This window comes from Lutjanus erythropterus, chromosome 2, assembly GCF_056507025.1.
Source record: "Lutjanus erythropterus isolate fLutEry1 chromosome 2, fLutEry1.hap2, whole genome shotgun sequence".
NCBI lineage: Eukaryota > Metazoa > Chordata > Actinopteri > Lutjaniformes > Lutjanidae > Lutjanus > Lutjanus erythropterus.
The window spans coordinates 26,074,091-26,096,888 of NC_139318.1; the positions used below are offsets into that span (position 1 = coordinate 26,074,091).

Here is a 22,798-nt window from a genome sequence, read left to right on the forward strand (position 1 = left end):
TTTTGTTGTGGTTTATGAGGGTGCGATAATCCTAGAGCTCAGACTGATGACAGACGTGCCCATCCTAAAAGGGGTCGTCTGGCAGGGTCTAGTGCAGGTCAAAGGGCTTCAGCTTTCTAGGGACTGTCTCTGAAATCTGATATTATGAACATTATGGCACTGTTGGTGCCACATCACACACAGAGTTGTTAAGGCATTTTCAGGCTCATCTTTTTTAAATTAACCTATTTTCAAACAAAAACACACTGACTTTGATGTCATACAGTAGATGTCAAATAGGTGTGGTGTCTCTCAACTGATTGTGATCCAAAATACCAGTGTTCAAAAACGGTAGTGATCTAAACAGACCTACTGTACTACAGCAACTCCAAAACATTATGGTACAAGGTAGTCATACAAAAGAAAATAAAACAAACTTTTTGTATGGAGTGGTGAGGCTGAACTAAAGAATCTCACAGGCAAGAGGCTGCTTTGAAATCTGGTGATACAGCAGCGGATACTTCTGTATCTCTTGCCAGACGACAGCAGGGTGAAGAGGCTGTGGCAGGGGTGGGTACTGTCTTTTATATATTTAATATTTAACTTATACAGTAGATTATGTGAACAAATACTTTTACAGTATATGTCTTGCCAGATGGCAGCAGTGTGAACAGGCTGTTGCTGGGGGTGGGTATTGCCTCTTAGTATCCTTTGGGCTCTGGGTATTGGGTTCTTAACATTGTCATGTTGGTATTTTTAGATAATGTGAAGGAATTGTTTATCTGTGTGTTTATTTGTGTTGTCTCAGATTGCTGCTTGAGGGACAAATAAAAGTATTTTGAACTAATCAGAACTTAACTGACATTTAGTTTATACCTATATCCTTATGGGTTAATTCAGTGGTTCCTAAATGTTTTCTGGCATACCCCATGTATAAAGATCACACCCCAATTATTTTCCATCATTAACAATAATTGGGGAAGCAACTGATAAAAAAGGTATTAAAGTTTAATCATATTGAAATGTCAGAATGATAGCATCAGCAAACCCTTGTTTGTTAACGTCTACATAAATCAAATTCATTTAACTTTGTTTCACTTTGATATTGCTCCTCTGGTCATCCATGCCCCCCCCCCCACACCCCCCCCCGCCGCAGTGTCTCAACCCCCCCACCCCCCGTTTAGGAACCACTGGGTTAAGTTGTGGATGCTAATGCATAACAGAGGTGAAGAAGGTGTAAATATTTGTCCATCCATAAGCCTGAGGGTTGCTTATTATGAAGAGCAACAGTTTTTTAAAAAATATTTTAAATATTGTTATTTACATTTGTTTATCCTTTAGCAGGATAAACTATTACTGACAAACCACCTCTGAGGCTGTCAGAGCAGAGACAGCGACAAAAACAACTTGAGCCAAACATTTAACAACTGGATCAGTAATCTACCAGAACAAATAGTTTGCTCTATATTTTTATTTTTCTCTACAATGAATTCCAACCAATTCCCTCCATCAAAGATGGAACTACAACAAAATCTCATTTTACAACTTTGTTTTAAATAATAAATACATCACCTTGGTTCCCTGGTTCTTGTGTCCTTGTAAATGGTAAGTAACAACATGAAATCAGCACATTCACCTCATTTATCACTTTTTCATATTTTAATCACAATGTTTTCTGTATCCTCCTGGCCATTTCTCCATGAACAATAAAACTTCAAATGACTACCAAAAAAATAGTCTGTTTTGATATTTTCTATGATTATCCCTCATATTTTAAATTCCCAAACAATTGAACAATTAATATTTTTGTAGCACTTTCACCCTTCAAACTTTCTAGCAGATCAGATTACACCTCTGCATTTCTGACAGTATGACCGGTCAATCAGGGGCCTCAGACACTGACCTTCTAATCTCCTCTGTGCTGCTGAAAGTCAAAGGTTTAAACACGACAGCTTCGTCTGCAGGTCAAATGTCTGCTGTTTGATGTTTTTGACCCTCATATATCACCTATTCTAGTAGCTCTTGTCCTACATGTCGTGCTGCATAAAGCATCCTGGTTTGTTTGACCGTGGGACAGTAAACTCTACAAATGTCAGTTACGGCTCTATTGTCCAACGTGGAATCTGCAGGGAACAGGTGATTAGATTTGTGTCTCCAGGTTTTTCAGGACGGGCACTTGTGTTGTCTCGAGGGTGCAGATGTATTTTTAAACCCTTTCTTTAAATGGTCTTGCTGTACTGTGTGTCCTGACAGATGAACTGAAGACAAGGCTGGCCTTGTAGCTTGACCTTCCCCTAAGTCAAGTGTTTGTTCCCCATACGCCACAAGAAGGGGATCATGTTATATGATGTGTAGTAGGTTGCATTCTTTCCTTGTTGAAAGATGACACGGATGGGGCGAGGGCATTAGAAGCTAAATACTGAGGACTTCACACCCTACAAAACAGGCCTATATATTCAATAAAAATGTGATACTTGATCTCTTATGCTCCCGGGTGTGCTTATTTGGAAGAAATACAAATATAGCCGTCTCCTCAGCAATGTTCTCAGGGCTCAGCCATTTGTCACAGCCTCATGTCTTACAGTGGAACAACCTTTGATATAAAACAGTCACTTCCTTGGCGGGCTCAAGTCTCCTGCCTGACAAAGGGCACTGTGATTTACAACTCTCGAGTGTGAGTGCTGTTTTAATGCAGTACAGTAAAAATCAAATATTATAAATTGGTCTTTAAATACATCATAGTCAAGTTTCATATTATATCAAGTTTTTTTATTTTAAATCTTATTGTATTTATTTAATCTTTCAAATCATATTGTACCAGCTTTCTGCAGTAGTACCTGTCACATGTAGCACTGAGCCAACATGTTTGATACCAGATGAATAAACACAATTTTTAAGAGAAAACACCAACTACACCCCATATTCCGACAAGTATTTTATCCATTTTGTCCATCTTGTGATCTATGCATCTTTTCTCAGTCTCAGAGGCAAAGTCAGTCTTTTCATCTCATGAATCTCCTTAACAATTTCGTAGGTGGGTTGGCTGTAACCATTTATGAGTGATTGCTTTTTTTAATCTCCTATTTTTAGGGCTTAGCCATGTTTCAAAACCCTCATATATGCACCAATTTTGGTGTAAAAACAGTATCGGATACACCTCAATCCAAGACTGAATCTGTTCAGAATTTGCAACACCAACAGTATGTGCCAACCAGAGTCTTTCAGTCAATTATCTTTATATTCCTAAAGTTAGAATTGGGAGATTTGTAACACAACATTCAATGTTGGCTCCTCCTCCCCAGCTCACCAGATGATAAAGGGAGGGAGACAGCAGCATTGGTCAAGAAAAGTAGAGTGTGAATGAAGTAAGGAAGCAGAATTAGCAAGAACAAAGCAGTGAATCAGAGAAATAAAACACTATTTTCTGATTATGAATGCACAAATAAACACATCCACGCCTCTGCACAGCACCAGATTAGCCGAAGCAGCCAAAGCAAACCTCTATTTTGTCGCTATGCCCCCGGTCTGCTCTGCCTGTGTGTGTGTGTGTGTGTGTGTGTGTGTATGTCTGCAGCTTTCAAAGGCAGAGAGCCGAGGAGAGACAAAGACAGCGAAATCACTGTTATTGACTGGAGGCTGCACACCACTGACCACAGGCAGATTTTGTTTTTTCTTTCTTCCCTTTTCTTTGTTTTTTTGGAAAATCCAACATACTACAGAATATCACTAAACTCTATGTGTACAGTATTTTGCTTGTGATGCACATCCAGTTCAATTGTTTTTTAGTCAGAACAATGTTCTAGGACCAAGTCAGGTTGTAAGTATAGCTACCTAACCAGGGACATCACTGCTTATGCTTGTGCATGTGTTGTGGTTCCCTAATAGGTCTATTTTCATCGCAGGGCCACAACTTGACACGGTGAGACATATGTTTTGAAGCACATAAAAAAAACTGTGAGATCACTAGACTGTCAGTAACATTATCACCACAAGACAAAGATTTGCAGTTATCGTAACCTATAGAACTTTTACGTGATAACAGGCGACAGTTGACAACTAGGTTATTTCAAATGATGAAGTTACACTTCTCAAATTTAGACACAACGTGCGCTGCTCAGTTTATTTCCAGTACTACAACTCTAATTCCAAAAAAGTTGTGACACTGTCTAGAAGATAAATAAAACAGTTTGTGATAATTTGATAATACTTTTTGATATATACTCAATTGAAAACAGAAGAAACTCAATATATTTAATGTTTAACCTAATCTACTTCACTGGTTTTGGTAAATATATGCTTATTTTGAAACTGATACCAGCAGCACATTTAAAACAAGTTGGGACAGGGGCAATAAAAGTTGTGTAATGCTCAAAAACATGGTTGGAACACTTCGTAAACACAGTTCGTTTGCAAATAACTGAATTCTGTTTTTATTTACATTTCACAGCTCTTTCCAACTTTTTTGGAATCAGTGTTATATTAGTTATTATTAGTTCTCCTGCAAGACTGTTGATAATTTGTCTGATATCTGACATTGGAAGTGATTGTCACTGACTTGGTTAAATGTATAAAGGATGTCAATAATTGTCTTCATCTGTACTTTTTTGTGTACTAATTCATGTCATCTACTTTGATTCTGTTGCTGTGATAAAGGAATCTCTGCATGCAGTTGATGAATTAATTGAGCAGAATAGCTTTTTGTGTGATTACACTGTAAAGAGTACATTCCAAATAAACCAGACAGGTTTTCAGATAAATCCCCAGAGTTGACACTACTTGATGTGCATAAAATAATATCAATTCTCTATATACTGGCTTTATTAACAGAATTTAAACTGGATCCTGATTTGGACAATTTTAAACTCAAACTGAAACAGTTTTTGGATGGGCATCAATCACGTAGTCATCAATAATCTGGTGCTCCTTGCTTTATGGTGTTATAATTTCTGTCTTGTAATGTTTTGTCTGTATTTTCTTGTTGAGTTCTGAGTTTTGTGTTCTTAATGTACATATTTATTGTTGTGTATGTTTGTGCTGTCTCTTCTGTATTGGAGTTGACTTTTATGTATTTTAAAGGTCTGTCTAGGGACAGGCATTGCAAATTAGCTTAGCCTATAAATGCTGTGGTATGTGGTACTGGTTTGTGCTGCATGTTCATCCCTATAAAAGATAAAACAAAATATATAACCTTACATTTGAGCTGTGCTGCCTGTGCTGTTTGTGTATAAGTAACTCTGTCCATAAATCTAATTAATGAATGAATTAAGAATCAAGAAACAGAAAAGGCTGAACAGCAAAAAAATCTGGGTTGCTTACAGATTTATTTCTTGTTACACACTCGACACATTAGACAAAAGCCTCATATTGTATGATTTTTTGCACTGTGTCTCATCAAGAGTGATGCTCATTCTTCAGCGTCCTTTCCCTTTAAATCAACACAAAAGAGACCATGAAGAGTTAGTAGTTAAGACAAGATGTTCTACAGTTCTTTGTGTAAAAATGATTAGAATGTAATTAAAACAAAATGAAAGATGTAAAAAAAAAAATTAACATACCCTGACAATTTCCCGGCTTTTGGCCCTCAGCTTGTTGACCTGAGACTCAGCGATGTCAGCTCTCTCCTGAGCCTCCTCCATCTCATGCTGCACCTTCCTGTACCTGGACAGGTGAGTGTTGGCCTGCTCCTCCTGTGAAGCACAACATTAAAGAAGTGAACAATCTTGCCAGTCGCATGAGACGAAAACCATGCAGTCATTAAATCATGCTGTCAAGTCCTCTGGTGTTTTAAAAGGTGTTACTGGTGTGACGCATATTTGTGTCGCATGTGTCGAATACTTCACACTCACAGCTTCCTCAGCCTGTCGCTTGTAGGATTTCACTTTCAGCTGCAGCTTGTCCACCAGATCCTGAAGGCGGGCAATATTCTTCTTGTCCTCCTCAGTCTAGAGTCGATATACAGCGCAGTTTGTTTGAGAACAGCACTGAAGCGAACACCATCATTCCATCGTGTTTTAAATGCATCTTTAAAACGACTCTAGCGAACACACTTCCACTTCAGAAAGACTCACAAGCAAGGACAACCGAACAGGCTACAAATACTGAAGATGTAAATTAACACACAACAGCAGAGAAATGTACATATTTTCATCTGTATCACTTGGCACAGTGTCTTAAGGGAATCCTTCATCGCTGTAAAAACACTGCTATCTCTGTCAATCAAGCTGCCTGTGAGAATGAGAGCAAGAGTTCATCCTCTTTCCAGTTTTTCATCGTGGAAATCTGTTAAATAGATCTATAAATATCACACATACACAGGCATGCGGTCTTGCTAGTATGAGCACATAACTGCATGTATTTACAGCTGCAACTGTAGAATGTCTATTTTTAGCTGTGGTCTACTCTATATCACTCAGCATGCTGCACACTGCTGGAGATTCAGACATAGGATGGTGATTCATGCCCTCTAGGGGTCTGAAACGTATTATGCACCCAGTTTGTTCTCAGCAGCATTTATAGAACTGCTTCAGAAACATGCTATATGATAATAAGCAGTTGCTTTACTGTTAACATTTTAAGGTGTAGATGTTGTGGTACTCTGTACCTGGTAAGTCAGCTCCTTCACTCTGCGTTCATACTTGCGGACACCTTTCACAGCTTCAGCGCCACGTTTCTGCTCAGCCTCAAACTCAGCCTCAAGCTCTCGGACCTTGATGATAAGAAGTGCAGATTTTATTGTGACAGGACTGAATATGTTTGAACATATAACGTCAATTTTTTATGAGCTTGTTAGATAAACAGGATTGTTACAAGTAGGAAATAGTAAAATAAACAAAGTCAGTGCTGATATTTAGTTTTATGGTAGCTCTAAGCCTATCTCATCTGCAGTATATATCTCTCAGTCCTCGTCTATATCTGCAAAGACCTTCAAATTAAAAGTGAAAGTCAGCCATTTAACCTTAGTCTTGGTTTCATCAAATTCCAAACAAAAAGAAAACTAAAATATTTTTTTCTTACCCTGGCCTCCAGTTTCTGGAGCTGTTTCTTTCCACCTTTCATGGCCAGACTCTCAGCCTCATCCAGACGGTGCTGCAGGTCCTTCACTGTCACCTCCAGGTTCTTCTTCATCCTCTCCAAATGAGCGCTGGTGTCCTGCTCCTTCTTCAGCTCTTCAGCCATCATGGCAGCCTGTAATTGGAGTTTTTTGTAAGAAGGCCAGTAAGCAGAATGATCGAAGTGAATAAGGCCTGATTTTGACGCAAAACGTAAAAAAAAGAGAAGATTACAACAGAATAGTCAAGTAATCCGAATATACTTTAAGTTATAATGGAATCATCATGTCAATGGACTTATATTTTATTTCATTCTACATGGATTTGGTCATTTTTATGTCAGTCATTCCCCGAAATCAATTTGAGTTTATTTAAACAGAAGCAACAACTTTTAAAGTTCTTAACAAACAGGTAATCTTTGGTCTCCCTGTGATTTTTGACTGTGATTCTGGAACATCTCTGCTTCAGTTTGGATAAACAAAATTTGTTGTTATGAAACATTTTTCATTATAAATGACATGAGGGCTGTATATACCATCTTCCTGAGAAACTTGTAATTGCTCTGCTTACAGACTCCAACAGCCTTTTCACTTGGAGCCAGAACTCCTAAAAGCTGCCTCTACTGTTTTATAACCAAGCTGCAGTGACCACTGAGCATAGCTAGAATATATGTATAGTTATAGTTTCCATTATTGTTTAAACATTTCCTAAGTAGTATAGTCTTTGGCTGCCTGAGACTCTATGTCCATCATGCAGGTTGTACAGTATATTCAGAATTAGTCTAAAGCTGACCTTAATACAAAACCATGGAGTTACCACTGAAATGTTTCAAGCAGATAACTTGAGCTCCAATCAGGGACCTGCTCATTAAGTAGCTGGTTTTAAATAAAGCAACAGGCTAAAAACTAAAACAGGTCTTACATCAGTGATGGCCTTCTTGGCCTTCTCCTCAGCATTTCTTGCTTCCTGGATGGAATCTTCTACCTCACCTTGGACTTGGACAAGATCAGCTTCCAGCTTCTTCTTGGTGTTGATCAGGCTGGTGTTCTATTATTAAAGAAGGAACAATCAGTTTCAATGTGTGGAATTATAGAGGAGCATAACTTTCGGCTTTTGAGCCGTACCTGAGAGTGCAGCAGCCCCACACGCTCGCTGGCATCAACCAGCTCCTGTTCAGCCACTTTGCGGCCTCTCTCTGTCTGCTCCAGAGCAGCTCGCAGCTCCTCGATCTCAGCCAGCATCAGGTTGTTCCTGCGCTCTACGATGGCGACCTGCTCCTTCATGTCTGCCTGAACTCTGAGAGCTTCATCAAGGTGCAGCTGGGCATCCTGAATTTATGATAATACAAATTCCATTTAGACATTTGCATATGTTTGGGCCATTTAGTTGCACTTTTGGACATATTCATACTGTATATTGCATATTTATGCCCAACCTTAAGCTGTCCCTGCACATTTCTCAGCTGTTTCTGGGCTTCAACTGCCTGGCGGTTGGCGTGGCTCAGCTGAATCTCCATCTCATTGAGGTCTCCCTCCATCTTCTTCTTGATTCTCAGAGCATCGTTCCTGCTCCTGATCTCAGCATCCAAAGTGGTCTGCATGGTCTCTATCACTCTCTGACTGTTCCTCTTGATCTGCTCGATCTCCTCATCCTTCTCAGCAATTTTCCGGTCAATTTCATTTTTCACCTGGGTGAGCTCCAGCTGGACACGAATGATCTTTGATTCTTCATGCTCCAGTGTAGCCTACAAAATGAAATGGGAGGTGGAAAACTTCAGAGTGTAAGAAGTATATCAGCAGGTGCATCCAGACAAGGAATCATAATTCAAGAGGTTTCCTTTGCAAATAAGTCATTTTAAATACCTCAGCCTCCTCAAGAGCAGTCTGGATTTCTGCTTTCTCGCTCTCTGCTGTCTTCTTCCCCTTTTCCAGTTCATGAATTGTCTTTCCAGATTCACCGATATGTTCAGTCAGGTCGGTGATTTCCTCTGTTGAAAAACCCAACAGAAAATTGCATTAGGGTTAATAATACATATTATTTCTTTGTCGTTGTAAATATAATACTGCATCAATTTTTAATCTCATTTTCTACAGTAAAATCAAGTCTGCCACTGGAGCTCAAACTTTAACATTTGCAATGTCATTCTTACAAAAAACAGTTTAACTCACAATAATGTCCCAAATGCTGTAATTGTTTTTGTTTTTCTTCAACCTTGAATGTGTCACATATTTATTAAAGAACGTATTTCACATCGTCAGTCACACACAGGATTTGTTGTCTTACGTTGCAGATTCTTGTTCTCCCTCTTCAGGGTCTCCAGGTGATCCAGAGCTTCTTCATATGAATTTTTCAGCTTGAACATCTCAGTGCTGAGAGAACGAGCTTCTTTCTGAGCTCCCTCCAGCTCTGCCTGGCTCTCCTCATACTTCTGTTTCCACTCTGCAAGAACCTGAAAACATAAGGAAGACCCATGTGTTTCAGAAATTCACAATTCTACAATGTGAATTCATATAAGCACCTGAGGCATAAATAAAAATCTAACCTTGTCAAAGTTCCTTTGCTTCTTGTCGAGGGTAGCAGCCAGAGCATTAGCTCTCTCCACATCAATCATCAGGTCCTCCACTTCACCCTGCAGTCTCTGCTTTGTCTTCTCCAGAGAGGCACATTTTGCATTCACAGCCTCGATGGATTCCTCTGCATCCTGAAGACGCTGAGCAAGCTTTTTCCTGATAAAAAATATTTGATTTACAAACTTTCAGTATAGTATTGATGACACACATTAGTGGTGGGTAGACTTAGCAAAAAAAAATTATAATGACTTACTTGGCCTCCTCCAGCTCCTCAGTGCGCTGAATGGCATCAGTCTCATACTTAGTTCTCCACTGAGCCACCTCACTGTTGGCCTTGGACATCGCACGCTGCAGCTCAGCTTTGGCCTCCTGCTCCTCCTCATACTGCTCTCTGAGCAGGTCACAGTCATGACGAGACGACTGAACTGCATGAGCCAGAGCGTTCTTGGCCTAATAACAACAAAATAGATCGTGAGGCACATTCAATTTCTGATCATTAAGAAATATATTGGATCATTTGTTGTTAAATTAATCCTGCAGTACCTTAACTTCTTCTTCAAGATGTCTTTTGAGCTCCTCAATTTGGTGAATAAAAGCCTGTTTTCCCCTCGTAAGTTGTGAAACAAGAGAGTCCTTTTCCTCCAACTGATGACCGAATTCAGCTAATTGGAAATACAGAAAAAAAACCTTTGGTTGGTGATTTGTATTAACTTACATCTGCAGGTTCAGATTGTTTTATTATTCACATCCCCAGTGTTACACTCACCATTTTCAGTCATCAGTCTTGATCTCTGAACATTAATTTCATTTAATTGACGCACATGTTCATCATTCTTGGCCTTTATTTCGCTTAGTTGATCTTCAAGAGAACGGCACATTTTCTCCAGGTTACCCTACGGTCACAAATCAACACGGTGTTAAGTCCACTGTAGCCATGATGCTCCTGTAGATGATAAAATATGAACTCCGGTCGTTATTATTCTTTACATAAAATAAATATTTGAAATTTTACCTTTGATTTGGCGACAGACTCCATGTTGCTCGTGAGGTCATCAATTTCCATCTTGAACTCGCTCTTCTCTTTCTCCAGCTTCTGTTTGACTCTCTGGAGGTTATCGATCTGTTCTCCCAGCTCGGCCACGCTATCAGCCTGCTTCTTGCGGAGAGCTGCAGCGGTGGCCTCATGCTGCAGGGTGGACTCTTCGAGATCACGACGCAGCTTCTGAAACTCGGCCTCGCGCTTCTTGTTCATCTCAATCTGAACAGATGTTGCTCCACCAGCTTCTTCAAGCCTCTCGCTGATCTCCTCAAGTTCCCTGGAGAGATCAGACCTCTGCTTCTCCACCTTGGCTCGAGCAGCCCGCTCAGCCTCAATCTCTTCCTCCAGCTCCTCAATACGAGCCTATGATGCAAAAATAATGGAAAAAGTCATGTTCAAATGACTTATTTGAAAGGCTTTTTGGGGGCTAGTACCAATATAATTTATGATAATAGAGGAAATCAACGTTTTTCCACTTTTAATAGTAGGTGATCATTTATGATAGGGATGTAATGATACCAAGAACTCAAGTTACAATAATACCACAATAAAATGTCCATGCCTTAATATATATTTCAGTACTAAAAAACTAAGAAATTTGACAACTTAAAAAAAAGTACACAACACATCTGCACAACATTTTTTGTACACATTTTTAGTTTTACATTTAACATAAAGTGCTTCTGCTTTCCTTCTTTATGAAATAAAAAAAGTGCTAATGTCCTAAACATGTAAAAAAAATCGCATGCATTGTCTTTGCTGATGAATTTATGAATTATGAAGATACAACTGCAAAACAAACAATGAAGCAATCAATAACTGTCCTTTTATTAAATAAAATTAAAAATGGAGTTAAATTTCCCATGTAATATCACAGTATATATTGTCACAGTCCAGTACAGTATTGAAACATTTCTTAATCACACTAGTCGATATATTGTTTTTTCTCTAGTCTATAGCTAAATTGTTAATTGCATTATCAAAAAATAATGTAATTCATAATAATACAGAGAAAATCAACTGAAACTAAATTCTGTGACAGCACAACAACAATACACTTAAAAGTTTCAACTGAAGCCTCTACTGGATTAAATTATTATGATGTTTTAAACAGAATTTACTTATGTGGCATCAATATAAAGATGAAGTGGATCAAAAAGATCTGGAAGTAGTTAAATTAACATACACTTCAATAAGAAAGATTACATACGTTGATTGAGACACAATTACAAAAATGTAATGAAATTTCCTATTACAAAGCTCAGACACATCTTTATACATTACCTGCAGTTCCTTTATTTTCTTTTGAAGCTGAACACCAATGGCCTGTTCATCTTCTATCTTGCCGAGAAGCTGGCTCATCTCAAAGTCCCTCCTGTGTTAGCAAAAATGATGATAAATGTTACAGATATACACTGACATTTTGGTAATTGTGGGTGTCATAAAGTCCTCATTATTACATACTTCTTTATTTTCTCTTCAGACTGCTGCTTGTCGTTCTCCAGATCCATTATAGATTCATGGGCCAGTTTCAGATCTCCTTCGAGCTTCCTTTTTGAACGCTCGAGATCCATACGCAGCTTCCTTTCTTGCTCCAAGGAGCCTTCAATCTAGTGCATCACATATAGTATAATGGTACCACTGGAAATAAAGAAAAACTTTGGTGCACTTCATTTCAAACAAATACACAGCCACTTACATCATCAACTTGCTGCTCCAGCTTGGTCTTGGCCTTCGTCAGAGTGTTGACTTTGTCTTCCTCTGCCTGCAGATCATCAAGGATCTGCTGATGGACCTCTTGGAGGGCTTTCTTCTCTTTGGTCAACCTGGCAATGGTCTCATCTTGAGACGTCATTTCCTCTGTAAGGTTTTTGACCTATGAAAGTAAATGAGCCAATTTAACATTTGATCACAGTATATTTCTAATAAGCAGAGTTTAGACATCTGAAGTGAGAGCTGTGAACCTTGTTCTCAGTGGCATGTTTCTCCTTTTCCACTTTGGCCAGAGTGAGCTCCAAGTCATCAATGTCTTTCTTCAGTTCAGAGCACTCGTCCTCCAGCTTCCTCTTCTTTGCGGTCAGCTCAGCATTGACCTCTTCCTCATCCTCCAGTCTCTCAGCCGTCTCTTTGACTTTGGCCTCAAGTTGGATTTTAGCTTTAATGAGTCCCTCACACCTTTCCTCTGCATCACTTAGGGTTTCAGCTTCCTAGAGTTGATAGGACATAACATTGAAATAATATTTATTCAACTTTAAAAGCCAGGACACTCTGAAAAAGGAATTCCCTCTTTAATTTTTTAACGCACAGACTGAATTTGTAGCTGCAAGTCATTCTTCTCCTGCAACAGAGTCACCATCTTCTCCTCCAGCTCTTTCTTCTTAGCCAGAGCCTTTGCCAGTTCCTCTTTGGTCTTTTCAAAGTCCTCTTTCATTTGTGCCATCTCTTTTTCAGTCTCTGCACTCTTCAGCAGAGGCTTTATTCTGAAGTACAGCTTCATCCATGGCCAGGTTTTGACATTCATGAATGAGCGAATGTTGTACTGGATGGAGTAAATTGCCTCCCTGGTGATACAAGACACAGAAAAAGTCTGAATTTTCTTTCTTTTCTCACCCAACACACACTTATTTAAGACAATAGGACAGTCAGGTTAAACTACTGCTTATTGCTGCATCCTTTAAATCACTTTCTCTGTGTGGAAATTAAATATCAACAGGTTAACAACATAGCATTGTTAACACGTTACTGTGCTGTGAAAAGTTGACCTGATCAAGTCTTAGGTAAGAAACTCCTGGCCATCAAAATATCTGGCACCAGAGATGTGGACCCGTAAATCTGACCAACCCAGTGCAACCACCTTTTCCTCCAGACTCTTAAGGTAAGATAATAAGTGGGAGGCCATGTGGTCGATCTGATCCAGGACTGCAGGTAATTTTTTTAAGATTTGCAGTAATCTTCTGTTATTCAAAGTATATTTTGCTTTAGTCTAAACCCTGACCCAGACTGTCCATGGAAAACACTGTCACCCCCTAAAACACATCAAAGCAACAACAGCTGTTTTATAAAGTTCCTGATATTACACAGCTGTTATGTTACTACACAGGAACTGCTCATTGTTCTCAGGAGACAGCGTACACACTGACACACTCCCCTATCTTGTAGCTGCATTACAGAGTTTAAACTAGTTCATAGAAATGAAGAGGGCACATGTAGAAGGCTCCCCTGGTGTCAAATAGATAATTAGAGAAGTACTTTCCCTCTAATAGTCCACTGAAATACTGGAGGACGCAAAAAGAGATATGATGTTTGTAAAAAGATGATATTCCATCTAATATATCTTTCACTTGACTTATCAAGGACCTCACACTCATTCAATCATGTCATGAAAAATTTAGCCTGGACATAAGACCAGAATTTATATCATCCATTACTATCATCTGGAAAGCTTGAAAAGCAGACTTCTGTGTCTCCCTGGATCTCATTAAGATGTCAGAAATAGAGTATACTTTATCCACTACTGCAGCACCTACTGTGTGTGCTGAACTGTATTAGTTATTAGCCAGGAGCAACCACTTTGAAGGAAACAACCAGCATATCCCCACAGTTCAGACCAGTCAGTCCACCAGTAACTACATCAACAATTATAGTTACTGAAACATAAAGTTATGTTGACTACGTACAGTATCTCGATCAGAAAAAGACCAATAGGAAGAATTTCTCAATACTAACTCATTCAGTCTTCTTTTAAATCTGTAGCTCTGAATAACGTTACATTTTCTTTGGCAGTGATGTCACTGTGCTGTGAACACACTTTATGTTTGTACTGGACTTGAAATCATTAAATCTGCTGCTGTACAAGCCACAAGAGCTTTATGAAGTAAAATTAGGTCCCAGATGAAAAGGACACTCAAATACACTGTAAAGAGTCAGTGTGAGCTGTAGAGCTGCAACAATTGGTCGATTAATCGATTAGTCGGTCTAAAGATAATTAATTGCCAATTATTTGGACCATTTCGATTAATTGTTTCAACCATTTTTCAAGTGAAAATGTCAAATATTTGCTGGTTCCAGCCTCTTAAATGTCAGGATTTGCTGCTCTTCTTTGCCATTTATGTCTTTTGATTTTGGGCTGTAGGTTGGATAAAAGAAGCAATTCGAAGGCATCACTTTGGCTTCTAGGAAATCGAGATAAGCATTTTTCACTTCTTCTTCTTTTTTTCTTTTTTTACATTTCATTGACTAAACTATTAATATATTAATTGTGAAAACAATAAGCAGATTAATCCCTCTAAACCTGCACTGAACATGCTGCTCTTAAAAAAAGGTTTATTTGATTTTCATATTATTTATAACACTGTTTCATCCAAGACCTATTGCAAATAATATAACAGTGTTCTTTTTTCTCTAATTGCCACAGTATAGTTGTAGCTTACAAAATATGAAACCCACCTTCTCTGCATCATTTTGGCAAATTCTCGTCTCATCAGGAAACCTCTGCAGAGAGCCTGAGTCATTGTGACCAGTTCAACCAATTTCTCGTCTCTCATTTCCTCAAGTGTACCCAGCAGACCAGCCTTGAAGAACACCTGATGAGAGATGTAATAACACTGACTTAACCAAGCCAAACTACACAGTGATTTCAGTATGACTGGCAGTAAGTCTGCTCTTTTACTGTACCTTGGTGTGGCCAAATCTGTACTGTGATTTGTCCACACTGATGGACTCAAGTAGTTTCTCAGAAGCCTTCTTGTTGTCAATGAACTGTCCCTCTGGGATGACACTAGCATTCAATACTTTGTACCTGAAAGGTTTTAAATCAGATCATCAACAGAACAGAATCAACACGTGCAGACAGAGAGGTTCAGAAGTAGCTACTGTACCTCTGCTTGAAGTCACCATAGAGGATTCTGCTGGGGAAACCTTTCCTGCAGATCCTGATACCTTCCAGCACACCATTACACCTCAGCTGGTGGATGACCAGGAAGTTCTCCATGAGACCTTAACAGTGACAAGGACAAACAATGTGATGACGCTCTTACGCCGGTCAGTGATACTGTGGAGAGTATCATTTGCAGAAATCTAGAAGAATAGGCCGATAAAACGTCTCACAGTCACTTTTTGGGACCTACCTGGTGTTTTTGATTCATTGGGAATCAGACAGCGGACGAAGTGCGGGTGAGTGCTCCTTAAGTTGGTCATCAGCTTGCCCAAGTTTTCCTGTGGAGTAAATATTTTATTTTACACCAAATTTTGACACTGACATGATTTCACTTAACATATCTTTCATTATTTTTTTTTAATTGAAAGTAGGAAAAAACTGTTGCAAAGTCTAACTCCATATGCAATTCTCTTTTATTATAATGACTGTTTGGCCCTCAGGTCTTCTTCTTCAAGCTCTTGATCATGTACTTGAAGAAGTCTCCAGTTCTCTGAAGTTCACTTTCAGTAATCAGCACCTCACCACAACCTCTGATGCGTATTACTTGTCTAAATAATTTTATTTTCTTAAATAACATAACCCAGCAGAACAAAACAATAGAAATAGTAGCAAATATATAAGGCTAACACTGAAATTTCAGTTTGAAAGGGAGAGGTTACGTGTACATCTGACCTAATGTATGTTAAAATTCAAATATATGTTTTGTTTTGTTTTGGGTTTTTTTTTAAACAAAAAAAATAAAAAAAATCATTTATAAAACTTTAACAGACAATCTGGGCAAGACATTTGTCATTTTTCTTGGTTCTCCCACAGTTTTCTGTATCAGGAGATTCAATCCAGACCCCTCGTGTTGAAGGTCTCCCTACAACACACCAGCTTATCTGCAGCGATGTGCATTCAGGTAATAGACCTGGCCTGCCACAACAAGAAATTTATCATTGATAAAACACATGCATGCTAATTGTGTAAAGCTTAGTATCACAGTCACACAGATAAGTATTCAAAAGTGTCCATAAAAGCAATATCTGTGAAAATAAACCTTACCCTGAAGAGAGCTGATACTGTCTGGAAGGAGCCACCCTTCTTCTTGCCACCCTTCTTTCCACCTTTATCTGTAAAAAAAAAAAAAATGTTTTATTTTCATTTTTGCAATTTGGTATATAAATTATAGTATTACCTTAAATTGTCTGGGGGTAACATTACATAAACCCTCTCAGTTTCCCTTATTGATTCACCAAAGAAAAATTTAACTATGAAATGCAGTAGTGATGTCTGGATGAAATTACCATGACTGCCGTTTGAGGTTGTTAAGTACTTTCAAGAGCACTTTTAAGAAAACTCTACCTTCTCCTGAGGCATGAGATGCATATAGGTGAGCCAGCAACTTCACAGAAGACTTCTGATAAAGCTGAACCACTGAGTCATTCAGGGGGTCTTTGTTCTTGTCCAGCCAGCCAACAACATTGTAATCAACAGTGCCAGCATAGTGCACGAGGGCAAAGTGGGCCTCAGCTTTGCCTTTGGCAGGTTTGGGTTTCTGGAAGGGGGCACTTTTACCAAGATGTTGGTCATACATTTTGTTCTTGAAGGTCATGTCTGTAGCCTTGGGGAACATGCACTCCTCTTCAAGGATGGAGAAGATGCCCATTGGCTGTCATGATGAAATGGTTATTAAAAACAAAAACTTTCAAGTCATCAGATAGTTTTCTTTGTTTGTGAATATACAACATGTGACTCACCTTCTCAATAAGCTCAATGCAGGCAGCCAAGTCCATACCAAAGTCAATGAACTCCCACTCAATTCCCTCTTTCTTGTACTCTTCTTGCTCCAGGACAAACATGTGGTGGTTGAAGAACTGTTGCAGTTTTTCGTTGGTGAAGTTGATGCACAGCTGCTCCAAGCTGTTGAACTTAAGATAAAAAAAAACAAAAGATAGTGTCAAACTTTCACTGTGCTTGTTCACACTGTAAAACTTAACAAGCACAATGTCGTATTTACGTACATCAAAGATTTCAAATCCAGCGATGTCGAGCACACCGATGAAAAAGCTTCTGGGCTGCTTGGTATCCAGCATCTCATTAATTCTGACGACCATCCATAAGAACATTTTCTCATAGACAGACTTGCAGAGAGCCATGACAGAATTATGCACCTAAACAACGAAAGAATTAGAGGTCTGGTTATATGGAACAAGTGGCATTTTTATATTAATTACTTTATGTACATAAACTAATCTTTTTATGTAAATTACCTGTGGCACAGTTTGACCTTTAACCACCATTTCATTGCCGACTTTGACTCTTGGGTAACACAAAGCCTTGAGCATGTCAGCAGAGTTCAAGCCCATGAGGTAGGCGATTTTATCAGCCTCTGATAAAAACAGAAACCATGAAGATCCACATCACTAAATGTTATTAAGTTACATAGGTGATTGGTGATGATATGACAATAAATATCCATTCATCCTGTGCTGCTTATTTTGATCCGTGTCACTGTGACAGCAGAGTAAGCACAGTAACTCTGACACCGTTCTCTTCTTCTCTTTCACAATGCAGACACTCTCAGTTAACTCCCATAAATTCCACCCCTTTTACCTCTGTGCTACTCTAACAGTTATAGAAGAGATAGGTCCGATCAAGCAATCTGGTTGGTCACCTGGACATTTAGAACGTGCTCAAATCAGCATGACAGCACACCCTGCTCATCACTAAAAATATTACTCCACCAAGAGAGGGGAATGTTTTTGAAATGTTTCTGTTCATGAAAATAAAACATGAACCACAGTATGCCTACACAGACTATGAACTCATGTAAGGCTATTTCTTTTAAATATCTGATTAACAATTTTAGAATAATTAACCAATATTCATGGCACCAAGGTTTATGCCATGAAAATAAATGCAGGAAAAAAAAAATTACCTTCAGTGCCATCAGGCTCAGCCTGCTCTTCACGCTGCTTCTGCTTGAACTTCATGTTACCATGATGCATCACAGCTCCAGTCAGCTTGTACATGCTAATCTTCTCCTCTGCATTGAAGCCCAGGATGTCGATAGCAGTCTGTAGAACAAGTCATCAAACACACAGATTTATTGTGACATCTTTCTTTTATTTACAATATTTTTTCAGTCTTTCCTTATTACAAACAAAGGTTCTACTGTGTGTTATCAGATATTCCTAAAATAGTAAAAATCATTGTATCATTAAATGAATAAATATCATAAAGACATCAGTGGCACTTTTACATATTGTGTAATATTTAATCACTAAAAGTTACACTGTCACTTTACATATGTTGGAATTTGCAGGGTGCGTACTCACATCAGTGGCAATGAATTCTTCAACGTCATTGATACTTTTGACAGTGATCTCACCCTGACTGATCATGGGAAAGTCGTACGGGTTGGTGGTGATGAGAAGACCATCTGAAATATATTTACGGTGCCTCATTATACAGAGCCAGGTGAAGCGTGTATTTATTCTATAAAATGATACAGCTAGATTGCTCACCTATCAGCTCAGGTTTGTGGCCTGTTGTGAGCTGATAGAAGATGTGGTAACTCCTCTCAGCAGACAGCTGGAAGGTCACTCGAGACTTCTCCAGCAGATCTGTAAAACAAGGCAACATGCCGGTTTACAGTTTGTCCTTTCATCAAACCTTCTGGATAATGATTGGCTGGAAGCTTACATGTTTCAATATCAGCTGAAGCCAACTTTCCAGTTGTTCCAAAATGGATTCTGATGAATTTACCCTACAGGAGAATAAAGTTATCAGTGTGGGCATATGTGTGACTCATTCTCACTCATTCACATCTTATACTTAATGGTTAGTGTTGTTATTTTAATCCTATTGCAGGTTTTTCCAATTGTACAACGTGGTAGGATACTTAAAAGTTTAGTACTAAAACAAAAACAACGTGTAAAGACAAAATACTCTAAGGCTTTTGAGGAGAAGGGTTTTAAAGCAGCACGATTTTGTGAACCACAACTTACAAAGCGGGATGAGTTGTCATTCCTCACAGTTTTGGCATTACCATAGGCCTCCAGCAGGGGATTGGCTGCAATGATCTGATCCTCCAGCGAGCCCTTATAAATAATATTATAGGACATGTGTTTGTATTTACATGATCAAAGATATTATATCTCATATATACACTGTATAGCACATCAGTTACCTGCATTTTTCCAGGAACTGCTTCAGCTTTCTTTCCACCAGCCACTGCGATTGTCGCAAAGTACTGGATGACACGTTTGGTGTTGACAGTCTTTCCTGCACCAGATTCTCCACTAGAATACAGACAATTATATGACACATGTTGGTGTAAGTCAGACAAAATACAGTTAAGAAATTATCAGGCAATTGTTTTCAGCTCAAATTAACTCTCTTTAGCATTGACTTACGTAATCAGGATTGACTGATTCTCACGATCTGTTGAGAGAAAGACATTTGAACACACAATGTATTCTTCCATCCATTTATCTTCAAATGGTATTAATGCAATATATTTTTACAGCAGTCAAACTGTCACCGGTCATCATAATCTGCAGGCTTATAAGCAACAACAAAGCATTGTGGAAGATACTATAAAAACAGAGTATAATCTTTGAAGGCCAGCTCTTCTGATCATGTCTAGAAGAAAACCCCCGACTCACAAAAGATCTTGTGAGAGTAATCATTTTGACCCAAACCATGATGAAAGTGTAAAACATAATCAGTGTGTTCCATGTGCACAATGAAGATACAACTCTAAGTTTCCAAGTCTAGGGTTTCGTTCTATGACCAGCTCCTCATATTGAGTGGACAGATTGTAGCTTAAAACTGATTGATACCTTGGAGCATGAACTGATAGGCGTTATCAGAGATGGAGAAGATGTGGGGTGGAGCCTCAATCCTCTTCTTGCCTCTGTATCCTGCTACAACCATTGCATCATACACTGGGAGCCACTTGTAGGGGTTCACAGTGACACAGAACAGCCCTGAGTAGGTCTGTTTTAACAAGAAGACATGCATATTAGATGTCAACTTCATACTTACAGTACAACAAGTTGTGTTTAATCTTTAAATTGGTCTTACGTAGATCATCCATGCTGCGTAACGCTCTTTGAGGTTATACAGCACAGCGGGCTCACTGAGGTGGGTCATCATGGCCATGTCCTCAATCTTATCAAACTTAGGAGGGTTCATGGGGAAGACTTCATCATCTTTTACAGTGAGAGACTGCACCGAAACAGAGAAGAATGACTTCTAACCATGTGTAGCACCATGATGACATAAATATGTAGTCATTGCCTTCACTTGTGTCTAGTGTTCTATGTGACAATATATGTCTACATACCTTACCACCTTCGATTTCAACTGTGGCTTTGCCACCCTCCTTCTTCACCAGCTTCCCCTTCACATACATCTGAGAGGGCTCTGCCACATAATAAGCTGTTTTGGCATCAAACGGGAGGTTCTGAGCTTCTATTCTCTCCCTTTCAGATTTTCGGAGGTATATGGCCGCCGGGCCAAAACACTCCATTTCCGCGTCCGTACTCATGGCAGCTGTAAAAGTAAATGAAGCATGAATGAAATAATAAAATTTGTATTTTAAGAAAAGTGTTCCATAGTAGATTCCATGAAATAAAAAGTGCATGACTTATTTTTGACCCTCTGTCAGTTAAGTCACTAGTTGCATGAACATCATCTACCTTTTTGTTGCCCAGTGATGCAGTTGTTTAGCGGATACTAAAAGAAAAGAAAGATAAGATAAGAAAAGACACCAAATAAAAACAAAAGATACAAAAAGACACAACACAACATGATAAGATAAGTTATTGATCCCACACCAGGGAAATGTAGTTGGTATAGCAGCTCAAGAACTGAAAATACAGGTAGAAAAAGAGAGACTATAACTGAAATATACAACTTTTTGCAATTTTTCACAAGATCTGCCCTTGAAAAACTACTAAAGTAAGCACTCATCACTGCAGACAGCATTACAGGGACTCACCTTCGTTGGCAGCCTGTCAGTCCACAACTTCTGACGAGGCTGGAAGAGCTTCTTATATACTGAAACCCCTGAACCCCATGCAGGAGCAGCCCTCCTGTTTAGGTCACTGAGCTTCTTAGAATGATATCAGATGGCTTCATGACCACAACTGGTGTCACCTTATCCTGAAGAATACAAAAACAAAACATTAAATTAAACCCCAGATCAAAATTGCAGATTCCTGTCCACAAATCAACCACTGCTATGCATCATAACACCTGAGTATGTTCTACTTTGTGCAGCGTGGTTTAAATACAAGGAATAACTGATATATATAGTGTTCCTGAGTTACTATATGACTTTTTGTATATATGAAAATTAAGAATTAAACTATTACTTAAACTCTTAATAAACATGGGCCAGGAAGTATTTTTGCATAATTATGTTCTTAATCTACATGCAATCATTTAAGTTTGTTTAACTTTTGTTTCAAACATCTCTTGAGAACGGGGCTGAGTATTTAGTGTTTACTTAAGGCTAATTTAAGATCCATTATGGTCCATTATAATGTTGTACTTTCTCTCCAAAGAAAGATGACACCTCGGACACCGTCAAAAGTATTCTCTTGTGGTGTGATTGAGTTGCAATAAAAGGTGATATTCAATATGTCTGGCCTTTCTTTACAGTCTTATTAGGACGTAAAGCAAATATAGCCCCCAGCTCACAAATGCCCAGGCTCTTACTTTTGCAATTGTTGACAAATGCACTGAACGCTTGTGTTAATTACATGTCAGATGTATTTCAGCATCCGGTTACTAAGCACCTCGGAAAAAAAAATCCAGTCTGTGAAGCTCCTTATTCCTGGTTCAGTATTATGACTAAGTCATAAACTCATCAAGTTCAATTTACTTAACGTTCAGTATCTTGGTAAGTAGAGATCTTAAGAAGTTTTTCTCTCTTCTTCTGTAGTTTGATGAGTTTGATGAGTGCATGGTGCTTGCATTGGTTATTGTTTGGTTCCTGTGGGGGCTTCAGATGCCACCCAGTGTATAGCTGTGTGGTGTTTGGTATTTAATATAGTTTAGACAAAGAAAAAAAAGCAATTTATCTTTATTAAGGGTAGCAGTTAAGTGCAGCGCATGTATTGCCAAAGGTGGCACATTGCCTTTTCAAATTTCATTCATCATTTTGTGCAGAGTTTATGTTTTGGTATGGCTTAAGTAAATATGTATTATCATTATTTGTAATAGGTTC

At 38.7% G+C, this 22,798-nt stretch overlaps 1 protein-coding gene across 1 annotated transcript; it reads right to left on the reverse strand.

The window, feature by feature from the left end:
• Positions 1 to 5,283: 5,283 nt before the first annotated feature.
• LOC146331742 (myosin heavy chain, fast skeletal muscle-like) lies at positions 5,284 to 21,673 on the reverse strand. Its single transcript, XM_084734953.1, has 41 exons — positions 21,566 to 21,673; positions 21,264 to 21,300; positions 20,909 to 21,119; positions 20,647 to 20,790; positions 20,403 to 20,559; positions 19,974 to 20,001; positions 19,748 to 19,859; positions 19,566 to 19,658; positions 19,261 to 19,324; positions 19,083 to 19,181; positions 18,894 to 18,997; positions 18,494 to 18,632; positions 17,826 to 17,944; positions 17,577 to 17,726; positions 17,313 to 17,483; positions 16,918 to 17,224; positions 16,618 to 16,685; positions 15,764 to 15,851; positions 15,515 to 15,632; positions 15,312 to 15,435; positions 15,084 to 15,220; positions 12,943 to 13,198; positions 12,602 to 12,844; positions 12,337 to 12,513; positions 12,102 to 12,247; positions 11,922 to 12,012; positions 10,611 to 11,000; positions 10,365 to 10,491; positions 10,142 to 10,260; positions 9,852 to 10,048; positions 9,571 to 9,754; positions 9,312 to 9,477; positions 8,891 to 9,015; positions 8,464 to 8,772; positions 8,153 to 8,356; positions 7,950 to 8,075; positions 6,994 to 7,164; positions 6,581 to 6,685; positions 5,826 to 5,921; positions 5,535 to 5,666; positions 5,284 to 5,404 (listed from the first exon to the last, which is right to left on the reverse strand). Exons 3-41 carry the CDS (start codon positions 21,110 to 21,112, stop codon positions 5,384 to 5,386), a joined length of 5,811 nt encoding a protein of 1,936 aa, XP_084591079.1. The 5' UTR covers positions 21,113 to 21,119; positions 21,264 to 21,300; positions 21,566 to 21,673; the 3' UTR covers positions 5,284 to 5,383.
• Between the last annotated feature and the right edge of the window lie 1,125 nt (positions 21,674 to 22,798).

Bases quoted from the DNA above. Each gene is read 5' to 3' on its own strand.
- LOC146331742 (XM_084734953.1), bottom strand. From the start codon at position 21,112: ATGAGTACGGACGCGGAAATGGAGTGTTTTGGCCCGGCGGCCATATAC. The intron at 20,002-20,402 runs GTATCAATCAGT...TTCTCTCAACAG, and splicing joins CTATCAGTTCATGCTCCAAG to ATCGTGAGAATCAGTCAATC. The intron at 8,357-8,463 runs GTTGGGCATAAA...TCATAAATTCAG, and splicing joins ATGTGCAGGGACAGCTTAAG to GATGCCCAGCTGCACCTTGA.